Source organism: Melospiza georgiana, chromosome 11 (assembly GCF_028018845.1).
Source record: "Melospiza georgiana isolate bMelGeo1 chromosome 11, bMelGeo1.pri, whole genome shotgun sequence".
Lineage (NCBI taxonomy): Eukaryota > Metazoa > Chordata > Aves > Passeriformes > Passerellidae > Melospiza > Melospiza georgiana.
The window spans coordinates 1239002-1254731 of NC_080440.1; the positions used below are offsets into that span (position 1 = coordinate 1239002).

Genomic DNA, 15730 nt, shown 5'->3' on the forward strand with positions numbered 1-15730 from the left:
CACATCATGGGGGTTCCTGTGCCTCTCCCTGCTATTTACACCTAGAAACTGGTACTGAGATAGCACATCAAGCAAAGAGCTGTGGGGCAGCTCATAGCACAGCTGATTTACTGAATGACTGGTGCTGCTATCACACCAATCAGGCTGACAAGCCTTCGTGCACTGACACTGTGTTCACATTTGAGTCTAGAGACATTTTACTTTGACCATGACCTGCAGGGAGCTTGTTTTGCATGCAGGAAACTCCCAAAGACATTTGCACAGCATCTTTAACAGGTCACTAGTCCTTTGCCCAGCTGAGTTACACATGAAGGATGCTCCAAGACCAGCACTCAGGACTAAAAACTGACCTGACACAGCCCAGTAAGTCTGAAAGCTTACATGGAGACAAGCCTGAAACAAGACATCAATTTCTTACCATTAATTGGAAGATGCTGACAGACACTCCTATTAATTAATCAGTGTCCTAAGAGAAATTAATACAACAAAAACCTTTGGGAAGAACAGTCAGTGAAACTTCAGATTAAAATCACAGCAAAGATTTTGTTCAAGACCTCAGTCAACAAAAGCCTCACTTCCACTGAGATTGGCAGTGAATGATCAGGCACTACAAGATCTGACACTTGTGTAGAAAAACAAAGGTTTTACTCTAGGCTCAACACAAGAACCAAAGCTTGCAGACACATGCATTTCTACCTCTCCTGAAAACTGAGCTCCAGAAGGCTGCCCCTGCTTCAGACCCTGCAGCTGACCAGTGCTCTTCACACACATAAAAAAGCCCTGCAATCTGCTCAGACTGACTATCCGAGCTTGCTCAGGTAAGGTGAGCAAGCCCCAGGCTTTAAAGGTTGTTTTGTGAGCATTTCACTGGAATAGTTGAACCACAGACTATAAATCAGCTCAGGTATTTACCAATCCTTCTTCCCCCACTGGAATCTTTGGCAGAGGAGACAAACATCCCATTGTGTTTTTCCATGATTTCAGCCACACCAACTCAAGTCAGGCAGTTAAGTGTCAATACAACCCTCAAAACATAAGTTTATTGAATAAAGCTGAAGAGCAGTAAACCAACATATGCATCCACCTAAATAAAAAAAAAAATCACGTATTTACAAAGTTCAGTAATTGTATAAGTTGTTCACATGCAGAGAGTAATGCACAGGTTAACAATTGGTAGTGTTTGGATGCCATAAACGCTGAAAGCAGTGAAGTAGATAAACACCAAACACATCAAGTTTAGCTATAGGCCAGTTAACTAAACAGTGACCTGGTCCCCCACAAAGATTCACACATTCTAGTTTAGTTTCCTCGTGATAGGCACAAGCAAGTTTGCTAAATAAAAGTAACTGTAGCAGTTCTGGAGAACTCGGGACTACAGTAGCAAGTTAATACACCCTCTCCTCTACAGCACCAGAGTATGGATTAATTGAAACCATGCTTCAGAGAACTGAAAGGGGACAGAAAGTACAAATGTAACTTCAGACTGAAGGCAGGCAGCGTGTAGTGTCTGTGCAGCAGTGCCAGAGCTGGGACAGGACAGTAAGGCCATGGCAGGCTGCAGTAACACTGGCTCTCAGGACAGAGGGGACAGGACTGCTCCCAGGGCTGCAAACCACGTGAGGTGAGGAGTCACACACAGTGTGAGGCAACACAAGCAGCTGCACATGGATCTGCACACACCAGGAGCCACACTGACACTGCTGATGAACAAACCAGTCCCAACAAGGCTGTCCCTTTAAATATGCTGAAGTCACTGAGAAAGTAAAGCTACAGAAACGTTGAGTCTTGAGTTTATACACACTTCCCTAAGCTGCAGGAGCTAGTCAAGAGACAGGATCGATTCATTGGCTCTCTTGTGCTTTGACACAGCAAAACATTTCATTGCATGTGACAGGCTTTGCACATGGTTACATGAGAAAGCAGGCGGGTCTAGAGTTGTCACAATAGCCCAGGTATTCCATAGCACCAGGTGAAACTGTGCCCAGCCATTCCAGGAGCAGGAGAGACACTGACAATTACACACAGATTGTGTTAAAGGTCAACAACTGCCTCGATACAAGAGCATCAGTAATTTGGGTGTCATGCAGCTGCTCAGAATGCATGTTCTGGTTTCAGAGAGAGACCACGAGAATCTGGAGATAGAAAAATGTGTTTGAACACAGCCTGATGTTCCTAGCGATTTGTTTTCATGCTGGAATACTCCAATTTTTGAAAGTTTGACAGAACAGTCCATTCCCATCCCCCACGTAAATGTTAAAACAGAAGCAACAGAATGATTTTAAACAGATGACTTTCCTAATTCATCACGAGAGTTTTCTTTTTCAAGTGACAGGATCTCAGCTGTAGATTAGTGATGCTGATCTATGCCTTGTGCTCCCCTCTGCAAACAGTTTCAATTTCTCTGCTTACATACACACATCACATGCATCTGTGAGATCAATCAGTATCCCACAATTCACGCTTAAATGTTTTCTAACTACTGTATGTGGCATCTTACAGAATCTTAATGCTGTCAAGCATCAGCATCTTCAAGCCACTAAACACTAGAAATAAAACACTTGCTGAAAATCATATAAAAACCTGGCCCTGAAAAACCAGAACAGAGTGTACCATCGTAGTTAACATGGTAGAGATATTTCTTTAAAAAGCCCCCCCACAACCCTCCCACCACAGATGGTTGTAAAATAAATATTTGTGCTGACTTTATCATGACAACTCTAGTTGTTTTGTGACAGAATAGGAATACAAGTCTTCAGCAGTGCACATGAGAAATGAACCGTGAAAAGGCAGATTCTTGATACAGGATTTTGGGGTAGTATCTCATTATGGAGGGAAGTGGACAATTGAGATTATGGCCAACTGGTACTGGAGATTCCAGGAAGACTTCAGCTTCTTCTAGATTTTGAATGCTGAATAAGCCACTGAAGCGTGATATCTACAGGAGAGAGAAGAGAAGTTCCACATTCAAGTGTCTGTATTGGTATAAGTGATAAGGCTTTGGTATTCCAGTGTCCCCAACACAGGACAGGAATATCCCAGCCCATCTCTAGAGGATGGCCAGGGCAGATGAACACAATGATTTTCTGGATGTTTGCTGTCCTTGCTTTGATCCTGTAACTGCTCAGCATCCTTTAGGTAACAATGACAGGCACTGCCCCACACATCCTGGTTCCTCAGTCCAGCCCATTTCTAGGAATCAGATATTCCTTCATGGGACACTTCACTGTGGCTGCAATAATTAGTTTTAGATCAGCAGTGCTCTGTTCAGCCAGCCTGCAGCTCCTGCCCTGATGAGCACAGAGCTGCTTTAGCCTGTGGTACAAGGCATTGTGCTCCTCCCTGCCTGGAAGAGGCTCTCCTAAGGAAGGGAAAGGCCCTGCCTTTTACCTTGTGTTAAGCCTTGTGTGGATCTCCACAGAAAGGAGCCTCTGCTTCCATCCAGCATGTCTGAACATTTAACTGATGCTAAGGTGACAGAGGCTTCTTGGAAGCCACAACTGCTCCACAGACTATTCCATTTTCCTAGAAAGAAGCTTTCTTCCCTATAAAGCCATCCTGGTATCCTTTAGAGCTTCTCCTGAGAGCATCACCCTGAAGTTTCCTCATCAGCAAACTCCTGTTACCCTGGCAATGCACCAGTGTTAATCCCATGGCAGCCATGGAAGGCACCAGGAAAAGGGTGGAAAGTGTTGTTAAATTCTGTTTTCACTCAGCTGAGATGACTCAGTTTACTCACAAAGCTTATGGCAAATACCAGAGATTACAGGACATGGTTTCTGTTTGAACACCCCAAGTTCTGAAGCATAATATGATGTCTGTGCCAGAAAAAGGCACTGTTTGGCTGCAGGGGACTGGCAGATGCCACAACCCAAACTGCTCTGATAACACAGCAAGGGAAGGTGATTATTTCAAGGGAAATAATCTTGGGGAATAAACTTGAGGAAAAACTTGCTGTGAGGACTTGGCATCCTGACCAAGTGAGGCAGAGGTGAGAGCACCTGACAGAAGTATAAAATCATTCAGGCCAAGGCAATGGACTAGTCAGCTCTTTCCTGCAAGCTGACTGAAGAAAGGAGCAGATTTCACAGGGACTGGCATTTTTGGTAACTACAGCCCCTAAAACTTTAACTCCAGTCAGGCTTCCTCACTGCCATCAGGAGTCATACTGAATTTAACTGGTCTTTGATTTGTTCCTGGTTTCCTGAAGACAAGAAGTTTGTTTAAGAACTTAAAATCCCCCCAGTCCACCCTCTGACAGCACTTCATAATTCTCAGTGGATTGGGTTAATAGTTACCTATATTATCTTTCTCTTTGCAAGAAATTGAGTAGCAGCAGATTTCTCTGTCCTGAATAGCAGCAAGATTCCTAGGAAAGAGAGAACAGGTCAGCACACATTTCACTGACACAAGGACTCTTACTGACAGTCTGAGCTGCTCCTCCTCCCCTTCCCCACACAACTTGTTCTGTACAATATTCAGTTACCTGCTGTTGCTGGGTTTTCCACTCATAAATGCAAGCTTCCTGATCTAATAACAACCCTATGTACACTAATTTACTGAGGAAGAGAAATGTTTCTTAGCAAGGGTTAGACTTACATCTTTTCAATTAGCTGTTTCTCATCCAAAGCATTAGGAAGGTCTCTCTTATTTCCAAGTACTAGAACCTGAAATCCAGAGAAGGAAATTATTGTAGCTTTGCTTTAGAAAACCCCAAACAGACAAAAACCCCAATCAAAACCAGAAAACCAACAAACTTCAAGGGAGTCTCATGAGCAGCATGGATCTGTCTATTAAATCTAATGGAACAAGATATTCACAGTTAAACCAGATCAATAAACAAGACTGACCTAGTCACAGGGAAAGAGGGGGTACAAATAAACTGTTCTGTGCAAAGAGCAAGCAAGAGAATATGTCAGCTGATAAATCTGAAAACATTTGCAGCACACTCATTGAGATTCCCCAAACTTACTCTACAGTTCTGTACTACGCTGTGGTTAACCTTTAGTCAACAGCACAAACTCATACTGTGGAATCCTCTAAACTTCTGCCTTAATTGTATTTATTATGTTTTGGGAGCACTGAGTGAAATAAGACCACTGAAGGTCAATAATTGGTTTGAGGCACTGGGGGCAGGCACTGTCCATGCCTATACTGACCAGTAAGGTTGGGCCTTATAATTCAGAGTTCAAGGCAGACTTCAGAGTTGCTCAAGTGTGCACATTCCTCAGAGACATTTAACGGTGTCTAAGGTGATGTTACTTACAGGGATTCCTTGTAGCTGGGGCTTATCTAGAAGATTGTGCAGCTCATTCCGAGAGGCTTCTATTTTGTCACGATCTGCAGCATCTACCATGTAGCTTTAAAGAGAATTTCAGGTTAGGTCAGCGACACTGAGCTCCTGCAGAAACATCACTTTTTTTTTTTTTTCCTTTACACTGCCAGGTTTGGGCACATTCAACAAGGCTTTCAACAAAGCTAGGCCTTCTGAGCAAAGAATTTAGTTCTTTAAAAAAAAATTCTCTAAGAGCAGAGCAGAAGGAAGATGCTTTGAGTCAGCACTGCCACCCAGTTCAGACAGGGAGGAGTTAGTACTCCAGATCAGACACTGATAACATAACCCATCTGAGCCCTGAACTGAAGGGTGAACAAGGTCAGTGTGGTTGCAGGGCAGGTTCAGAACCACAAGGAGAACTACAGAGTGAGGCATGCAGTGTTAGGGAGGCTCCCAGAGGAGGAAGCCCGTGTGAAGGAAGCAGAGCTGAAGGAAGGACACTTACACAATAGCATTAACTCCTCTGCAATATCGCTCCCACATGCTCCGGAATCGGGGCTGCCCTCCTATATCCCAAATCTTAAGGCAAGGGGAGAAAGACAATTTAGCCATGCACTGTGTTCAAACATGTCAGGCAAAGATAAGACAAGAAATCACTACAGTTTTTCCTTTCTCCTTAGGCAGCTGCTTGACCCCTCCCATGCTAAAACAGGAATAATCCCCTGCACAGCTGCTCAGAGCTTAGGGCCAGCAGCAGGAGGTGCAAACTGATGTAACAGCATCCTGTGTATGAAGGTTACATACTGAGCTACACAAGAAAACACAATGTAGTCACTTCAAAATCCTTCCCCTAAGCAAACTGATGAGCAGGAAAGCATCATCTCTGGGCCTCAAACACTCAGATCTAAGCCAGACAGCATCACCACAACAGTGCTTTAGCTAGTCCATGAACCTGGGAATCACACACAGAGTCTCATTTCAGAAACCCCATAAATAAACATAAATGTCTTCTTAAGCTACTGACAGATTTAGCTGAGCCTCTTCAGTGTTCTATATTTGCCTCAAGGCTGGAAGCAAAACAGAGCAAACATGTAAATTTCAAACTAGAACCTAAAGAAAACAGTCAACAATGGCAACATACCTTTATTGTAACATTACCCTTTGTAACCTTCCTCATGTTGAAGCCCACAGTAGGAATCATATCTTCACTGAATTGACCTGACTGGAAAAAAGAAAAACAGAGAAAGTTAAATTTAGCGCTTATCTGACACAACTGGTTTACATAGTAAAATATCACAGGCTTTTTCTAACCGTTCACCTTCCAACTGAAGGTTTTACAGCCAAGAAGTCGTGGATGTTAAATCCATGTGTACTGGAGCTTGTGTGCATTCAGACAACTCATTTCTTACAAGCACTGAAATCGTTTTTCAAGCCTTGAGGCAGCCAGAGGAGCAAAGTCACCTGGGGAAGAGCTTTGCACAGCTCAGCAGATGGACAGCCAGGGCAAGGGAGGAAGGAGCCATTCACCTGCTGGAGCCAAGGCCTGCCTGTGGGGATCTCCCAGGTACCTGGGAGCTAGAAATATCCTGAAGGGCTCCCTGTGATGCAAGCTGCTCTCTGGCCAGCCTTTGCAGCAATAAATCACTCCTGTGGAGGAAGCCTCCAGCCCACAGGTATGGGGTGACTCCCTGAGGAGTGTGAGAGGCTGCAAAGTGGAAGGACCTGCCGGGTCAGCTTCCTGCCAGGCCAGTGTCCAGCGTGTGCAGCAGTGGCAAACGCAGCTCCAGAGGATGTGAGCTTGTTTCCAGCATCACTCCCAGCTGGGACAGAGCTGCTGCAAGCAGCACTGCACTGGAGAGCTTCCCCAGCAGCAGATGTTTTACTGTCTGTAACACTTCCATCTGCAGCAGCTCGAGAGCCAAGTTCCCAACTAGCTCCTGCAGCCACAACAAGAGTTTTCAACACTACTACAGATTTCTCCCTTGGCTGTTTGGCAGAAGGTGAATCAGCCACAGTGGCCATTATGAAGCTCACTACATCCATTATGTGTAATAGAACCAGACAGTCAAGCACACTTGGAAAAATTAGGGTTGATCCCAAAGCATTCAGTTGTTTAATTAGGGTTTGGTATCACAGCAGCAAAGTCTGCATCTCTCCCCTGACACTGGCCAGAGAAGCTACCTGGGGCTCAAAGCCTTTTGGGATCTCTGAAGCAGGCACACCAGCCCAGAGTTAGGGCCTGACTGCCCACAGGCTGCAAGGAGCAACTGAGCCAGACCAGGTGGCCATGAAGGGCAGCAGGACCAGGGCTGCACGAGGAGCTTGGGTCAGACCTGCAGCACTGCTACAGAAGCCACTCTCCCCCTTCTAACGTGGCAGGGTGGGTGCCCAATGGGAATGCCAGCCCAGGAGCTGCCCACTCCTGCCCCAAATGCCAGGGCCTGAGCTGCCCATTGCAGCCAGAGTGACCAGCACAGCCCAGAGCCCATGGTCAGCTGTGCTGCCACGTCTGGGCCAGCTCAGCTCAGCTCCTCAAACCAACCTTGCCTCTGGAGGGTCACTTGCCAGTTGCTCAAGCACCACAGCATTCCTGCCTCCACATTCCTGCCTCCAGTCACACCCCACACCCACAGCTCCTATCCCAGTGTCTCCCAAGCACTCCCTGAGCCTCCATCTCTGCTGCTGAGCCTTACCCCAGATGCTGCCAACTATTCCCACTCAGATCCTTCTCTCGAGAGCTGTTCTTATCAATAGGAACACACATTCCAGGAACCTGCAGGACTCATCACCTCCCTGCTGCATTTATTTCCAGCAGACACGTGGGAAGCTAAGGTGTCCTATGAGAACAAGGCCTAGCCACAGTGAGACTGCTCCCAGCAGCTTGAGGAGGATTTTGGTGCCTCTTCATCCTGAGCTGGGTGGTCCAGAGGAGACTCCCACTGGGATATCTGCCTTGTTGGCCTAATTCCTACCCATAAACCACCTTATCGTGATCCTCATCAAGCTCTAGGCTGCCCAAACACTCCCTGCCCATCCCTGTGAGGAGTTTACAGCCCTCCCTTGCAGCACTCGCTGTGCCAGTCATCCCACTAATTGCAGCACCCATTTCATGTTTTCCCACTGCTCTTTCAGGACACAGATTCCTGCAGATTGGAGCAGCACTTCATTTGCCACATCTTTAATTTAATGTTGAAATTACTGTGACCCACCACAGGGAAACTTTTACAGAATCTTCAGGAAAGCTGCTGCATCTGACTCCTTCCCAAGTGCTCACTACCCACGCTGCACATCCCCTAACTTGTTCTGACTTGCTGAAAACCTCAAACCCTTAAACCTGCAGTCACCCAGCTGAGTTTCAGCTGTTCTCTGCTTTGCAGAGGGATGATCCAGAGCTGACATGAACACACGGGTCAGCTCAGGTCTTCATTTGAAAGACCTTCCCCTGACATGAGTGTGGGTGTTCCTCTGCTCACTGGACCCAGAGGAAGCTATTGGAAGTCCCCTTCTCTTTTAAGACAGGTCAAAAATTGGTCAAAACGATTATAAAGGATTTTAGCAGCAGACAGTGATCTCCTTTGATGGATTCTGCTACCACATTCAACCGCCTTGGCCCAGAAACTGTTCTCTACACTCAGAATTTAGAGGGCTTTTGTTTACTACCTCCTCAGAGGAAAAAAGCCAGGAATTCAGCTTCAACTTGGTCTATTCATATGCAAAAGCTACTCGAAGAGCAGCACAAAAGGAACATACTTTTACTAGCAGTCACTTGGTTTGAATCAGCCTTCCCTCCCAGAGCAGAGTGCTCAGTTCTACCACTGTGTGCTCACAATAAGATGCTTTCTGCTGAAACACCAGCTTTAAAACAAGTTTGATATGCACAGCAATATTGTCAATTCCCGATGGGAAAGCCTTTGGCTGCTGTGACACACAGCAGCACTGCTCCAACACTCATCAAGGACAGCAGCCTTGTTTCCAGCACTGCAGCCCACCCCAGCAGGGCTCCGAGAAGGGCAGGAGCTGTCCCAGCAGCGACTCTGCTGCAAGCCTCAGCCCCGAGCTCACACACACAGCACCAGCACAAACCGAAGGTCACCAAACAAAGTTAACTCCAAGCCTGTGGGAGATAAGGGACGGGGAGACTAAACAGAGCCATTTCAGAGGCCACCAAGAGCCCCCAGGACTAATCCTTCAGCCTCCTGGTTTGAGAGATGCTCCCTTCAAAGCTCCTGGAGAACCCAAACAAGAGATTTTAGTGCAGTATGAGCCCACTTATCCAGATGGGTACTTATTACTCAGAGCAGCAAAACTGCATCCAGACTGAACTATTCCATGGATCAGTTTGGGTTCAGCTCACCCAGTATCAGTGGCAGCACTAAAGCACAGACTGCAGCATTTCTGAACAAGCCAGCTACAGGTACAGCTCATTTCCCAGAGGAAAACTTGGGACAAGTGACAACTTGTCATCCCCTGACATTCCAGAAGTGTATAAAGGATGCAAGTTTAGTCTCTTTTATAATTTAATTAATATTACAACAACCTTATTAAACCTACCATTTCCAGTTGTCTCGAGTCAAACCATAAACCAAACAAAACACATTTGGGTTTCTTCATCTGCCCCTCCAAAACCATAAGCTACAGCCAGAAACTCAAACTCCAGGGAGTTATGGAGCAGTAGAGTGGTTTCAACTGGGCGGAACCTCAAAGCCCATCCAGTTCCCCCCTGCCATGGGCAGGGGCACCTTGCACTACCCCAGACTGCTCCAAGCCCTGTGCAGCCTGGCCTTGGACAGCTCTAGGGGCTGTCAGCCCCCTAAGCAGCTTGATTCTGATTGCACAGCCTGCACAAGGACATTGTTTGTACCATCAGAGAAGGTCAGGGCAGCCTTTAGTTTGCATCTCATAAAGCTGACATGATTCACTACTGTTACAGGACCCATTTCTTCACAGGGACTCTGCTATCACACAGGAAAGATTGCTTTATCTTTAATCATAATACCTTTCATCCAGCTAGATGAGATCACAAACAAGCTTAACCAACTAGGAGACAACACCATTGGAGTATGGAATCCTGCCAGGACACTCCCAATCCACCTGAACCAGAATATTACACTGAACTCTGCTGCTCATCCCTAAAAATTTCTTTCTCTTCGCACTAAGAAAAAATGCTGCATGTCTCCAAAATGTCTTCTTAAAAAATTATTCTAAAAGCAGTGCAATTTTAGCATTATATCAAGCTACCCCTACACTAAGCCTCCTCTGCAACACTCATAGCCTCAACCAAGCAGTGCCTCATAAATGGACAAATCAACTTTCTACAGTCCAGCTTCCTTCTTTAGGAAATACTTCAGTGTTCCAGCCACTTGTGATCACGATCAGAAGCCTGAACTCCAGATTAGAAACTTAATCCCTGAAAGGCTTCCCAACAGCACTTCCAGGAATGATTCCTGCAGAAGCCAAAACAGTGGTATATGACAAGAAAAGCCATTTTTATTTCCCCAGCCCTGAGTTTAACTGAATATTTAACAGGACATGGACTGCTTAGCAAATATTGACCATAAAGAAGGCATATGTCTGTCTAGAAGGCAGTCATGTAAGAGCTCAGGATATTTCATGTTTCTGATAGTCAAGGAAAATGTCCTTATCCAGATGTTACCACTTAAAGCTCTGCCATTGCTTACCAAGTGCTCTAAAGGAACTCAGTACCAAGATGGAAAAAGGAGATTCTGATTTCAGTCACCTGTTTTAGCCCATCTAGGGTACAGGCAGCAGGACCTCAAAGAAAGGGTCTGAGTCACCTCCTAGGAGCTTTATTAGCTAATGAAGTGATGCAATGCATTTCAAGAGACTTCTGCCATTAAGAAACACTTCAAATTTTATCAGCCTTCTCCCTTAGCCACGGTGTGTATGAAGTGACAACACACGGGATTTATGGCCTGCCTGGGTGTTCAAGAGGCATTAAAACAGCAGTGCAGCTCTTTAGAGCAATATTTTCCTGCACTTCTCTGGTGCGACTTCTTCAAGCCTAAGTTACTTTTAACAGCCATGAGAACAGAAGGAAGTTGCAGCTCCCAGCTGGCCAAACGAATCTTTCCTTGAGAGGCACTTCAGGAATTGCCTCTCTCTAGAAACCACAGTCTCATTCCAACACTTGCCAGATATTCCAAAGTTAAAAATCCAACCACACTAATTCAGGCTCTGACACAAATCCTAAAGAGGGACCTTATTTACCCTGTCACCACAAACAGGTTGAGTTTAGCTCTTGAACCTGATAACCATATCAGAAAAGTCCAACTTCTTCCACTCCTCCAGATCTCTGCTCACTGACTACCAGGCTAATGAGCTTCAGTGCCAAACACCTGGATCAAGGATCAACCTGCCAGGCATCAGGAAATACTTCTACAGAAACCCCAGCGCATGCCACTATTCCGTGCAATAGGCTGTGGAGGCTGCAGGGGTGCCCTGTCCCCCAGCTGCAGGGAGGCCCCGTTGTCCCCCGGCTGCAGGGGTGCCCCGTTGTTCCCTGGCTGCAGGGGAGCCCTGCTGTCCCCCAGCAGCACACCTGCAGGGCCGTGGGCAGGCTCAGCTTACTTGAGCTGTGTTTCAGTGGCCTCACACGGCCCCAGCAGCCCCTCGTGCTCCCCACAGCAGCATTCCCAGCTCCTGGGCTGAGGGAATGGCCACGAGCTGCAAACACCACCAGGTCCTGCAGAGGCTGTAAATAATGGGCATTCGCAGGGCTCGGCTCAGGAGCCGACAATCCCAGATGCGATCCTGGGGATGACACGCAGTTTCTCTGAATAAGAGCCACAGGCCATCCACATTAGGGAAATTAGGACCAGGAAGAAATGATATCCTCCCTTGTGAGCAAGTTTACTCACACACATGGAAAACTTATGCTTAATATCTAATTAGAGACAGTGACTAATGCAGAGCCTTAGAAAAGCAGAAGCTGCATTAGCTGATCCAGCTCTAACGAGATTTCACTGCTAACGTTGGGTTTTAAACCTCCTAATCAAACTGAACACAGGAGGGTTGGGGTTGGGAGGGACATTCAAGCCCATCCAGCGCCACCCCTGCCATAGCAGGGACACCTCCCACTGTCCCAGGCTGCTCCAGCCCTGTCCAAGCTGCCCTTGGGATCCAGGGGCAGCCACAGCAGCTCTGGGAACCTGTGCCAGGGCTGCCCACCCCCACAGGGAAGGATTTATCCCTAATATCTAATCTAACCTTTCCATCTCGCAGTTCAAATCCATTCCCTCTTGTCCTCTCTCCCGGCCCTTGTTTAGCCTGATTACAAATCAAGTGTTTGTTTACACTGGAGGAATAAACGTGATCAAAACCCACCACCAATCTAGAAGAGGATTATTCTAGAACTGGACTGTCTGCCTCTTGTGGCCTGTCCACTTCAGCAGCAGCCAGGCCCTGTACCAGCTTCCCCGTGTAACTGGGTGAGTTTTCCCTCTAGTTCCATATGCCTGATTGGATGGGCAGAGATTACATTAGACATTGATATTGGATTAAACTCGCTGTTGGCAGACTGGCAGCAGCCCTTTGTTAGGCAGCACACAACCTCCTGAGCCACAGCAAGCTCCTGGTGAGCACTCCAGCCTTCAGAGCTGTCCTACAGGACATCTTGCTGTGTCATTCCTTTCATTTCAGTTTTGAGGAATCCCAACAGCCTCATCCACCCAAACCATTAACTGGCCTGCAGAGAGCAGTTGTTCTTTTCCTGCACTCATCCCCAGATGCAGACTCTGTACTAAAGTCAGTCAAGGAAGCAAACAAGGAAACAGCTCTGCATGCCATGAACTGCACTGTTCTGAAAAGTGATTTTGCACTGCAAACTGAAGCTTATGCCATTATTTTGTTTAAACAAATAATACAGACCTGGGCAAACCCTTTCCCTCTGCTTTTTTTGTGTAAAGGCTCACCAGATTTCCTAATTAAAAACTTCAGAAATGTGACCTGATGCTTCCAAACTAAACCAGCTAAGGAGGCTGTGTCAGCATGCTCAGCAGCTTCCTCCCTGCCCGGGGTTTTGCAAGGCTCCCTGAATGGCACTCACTCAGATAAATGCCTGGGTGTGATCCTAACATGTGGCTGAAACCGTGCAAGATCCAACCCCCGCAGAGGAGGCTGGAAACAGCTCCAGCTTTACTTGGGGAAACTTCTCCCACTGGAGACAACTTAGGTGGACTCAAGTGATGTGCAGCTACTACAGCTCTGACTGCTGCACATACCTGCAGTGAGTTGCACAGGTTACTCCCCAAACTCGTGCTGCTGCTACTATACAGAGGGAAAGCATTTTTTTGTTATGGGCCATCACCAGGAGGACTCCAGGTGATTAACAGCCTGCCCAGAGCCCCCAGCTGCAGAAACACTCCAACCAGTACCAGCCCAGCAGCCACAGATCGAGGCTGTACAGCACTCTCAGAGCTCCATTTCTACAAATCCGAGCCAAGATGTATTGGCAGAGTGTGAAAGAAAAGGTTCCTGGCGTTCCTGGGTCACTCCAGCAACTTTTAGCTGACAACAAGCCAGAGAAGTTACCTTTCATGAAGTAACCCATTTTCCACGATCATCAGGAGCCCACTGAGTGCTCACACCTGAGCTACACGAGGGCTTGGTTATGGTTTGCCAGGATGTTTGTCAGTGTGCAAGGGTGATGCACAACTGCAAGAGAATGAAAGTCCTTTTCCCAGCCACTAACTCATTCAAGTGGCACTTAAATAAACACAAACTTACAAGAATTCCATGGTGCTAAGGACACAGCCTCAAAAACCAAGAGACAAGCTGAAGGTGTGCTCACTCTAAAGCTGGGGACATCAGCTTTCTCCTTCCAGGTGCACTGCACTCAGGTCACTCACACTCCCTGAAAAACCAAAAGACACCCTGGCTGCCCATTTCAGGAGCTCCAAAAGTCCAGCCTGTCTCCTGGAATGTTTTCCATCCCATACATCAGCAGAGCAGGACACTGATGAAGCTGAACACGCCTGCAATTTAGGCAAAGCCACTCTTTATCTCGTTCAACAATGGAAAAGCTTCGTGTAGGAGTATTCCCACACCCTTCCTTTACCTGCTCCAGGCACATCACCAGATCAGCAGGCCCCAGTGCTGATGGGCTGCTGATGGGCTTGTGAGCTGTACTTCTCAGGTAAGTTACACCTTAAGAGAAAGATTATTTGATATGGGTTCCAGCAATCGATAAGCAAATATTTGAGAGGAGAACCGTGAGTAGGTGCTAACACTTAAGTGATTTAGGACTACCGAAAAGCAGTCAAAGAGAGGCGGCAGCTGAAGACACACAATGTTATCTCCACATCTGCTAAGAGAGCCCCGCCACACCGACACCCTGACTAAAGGGCGCCTTCCGAGCCCGCTGTGGGGCCGACCCTGCTGGGGGATCGGTGTCTCCACGGGTTCCCAAAGGTTTACGGAGGCACGGCAGCCCCCGAGGCTCGGCCATCCCTCCAGCGAGGGCTCACACCCTGCTCCCCGCGGCCCGGCCCGGTCCGGCCCCGCTCCATCCCCGCAGCCCGGCTGGGCCTGGCCCAGCCCCGCTCCATCCCCGCGGCCCGGCTCGGCCCGGCCCGGCTCCATCCCCGCACCCCGGCCCCAGCTCGGCCCCCGCCCGCCCCGCTCACCGCGATGACGTTGACGAAGGTGGTCTTGCCCGAGTACTGCAGCCCCACCAGGGTCAGCTCCATCTCCTCCTTCCAGAAGAGCGAGCGGAACCAGTCGAGCAGCCGGGACAGCAGCGCCAGCATCGTGGCGGCGGGCGGGCGGGCCGGGGGCGCTGCGGGCCGGGCCGGGGGCGCTGCGGGTCGGGCCGGGCGATGGCTCCGGCGGGCCGGGACGCTGCGGGCCGGGCTGTGCCGGGCTGTGCCGTGCCGAGCCGCGCTGGGCCGTGCCGGGCGCTGCTCTCGGCCGCTCCGGGACAGCCGCGCTCGTCCGGGCCCGGCTCCCCCCGCCGCCCTCACGTGACGCCGCGGTCACCCGGCCCCGCCGGCCCCGCCCCGGCCCGCAGCGCCCCCTGGCGGCCGGAGGACCCGCGGCGGGAGAGGGCGGGGCGGGGCCGCCATGGTGGGTGTGGTGAGGAGTGACACCTCCCTGATCCCGCCATGTTGGGTGTGGTGAGGAGGGTGTGACACCCCTGAGCCGCCATGTTGGGTGTGGTGAGATGTGACACACCTGAGCCGCCATGTTGGGTGTGGTGAGGAGGGTGTGACACCCCTGGGCTGCCATGTTGGGTGTGGTGAGATGTGACACCCCTGAGCTGCCATGTTGGGTGTGGTGAGGAGGGCTGTGCCACCCCTACTCCCACCATGTTGGGTGTGGTGAGGAGGGCTGTGTCCCCCCTACTCCCACCATGTTGGGTGTGGTGAGGAGGGCTGCGTCACCCCGAGCCCGCCATGGAGCAGGGTGGGCGGTGGTGACCCCCCTGACCCTGCCATGGAG

The 15730-nt window shown here is 48.7% G+C and overlaps 1 protein-coding gene across 1 annotated transcript; it reads right to left on the reverse strand.

Moving 5' to 3' along the window:
* Positions 1 to 1007: 1007 nt before the first annotated feature.
* ARL8B (ADP ribosylation factor like GTPase 8B) lies at positions 1008 to 15078 on the reverse strand. Its single transcript, XM_058032030.1, has 7 exons — positions 14917 to 15078; positions 6414 to 6494; positions 5778 to 5851; positions 5264 to 5357; positions 4597 to 4664; positions 4296 to 4366; positions 1008 to 2935 (listed from the first exon to the last, which is right to left on the reverse strand). Exons 1-7 carry the CDS (start codon positions 15037 to 15039, stop codon positions 2886 to 2888), a joined length of 561 nt encoding a protein of 186 aa, XP_057888013.1. The 5' UTR covers positions 15040 to 15078; the 3' UTR covers positions 1008 to 2885.
* Positions 15079 to 15730: the final 652 nt, after the last annotated feature.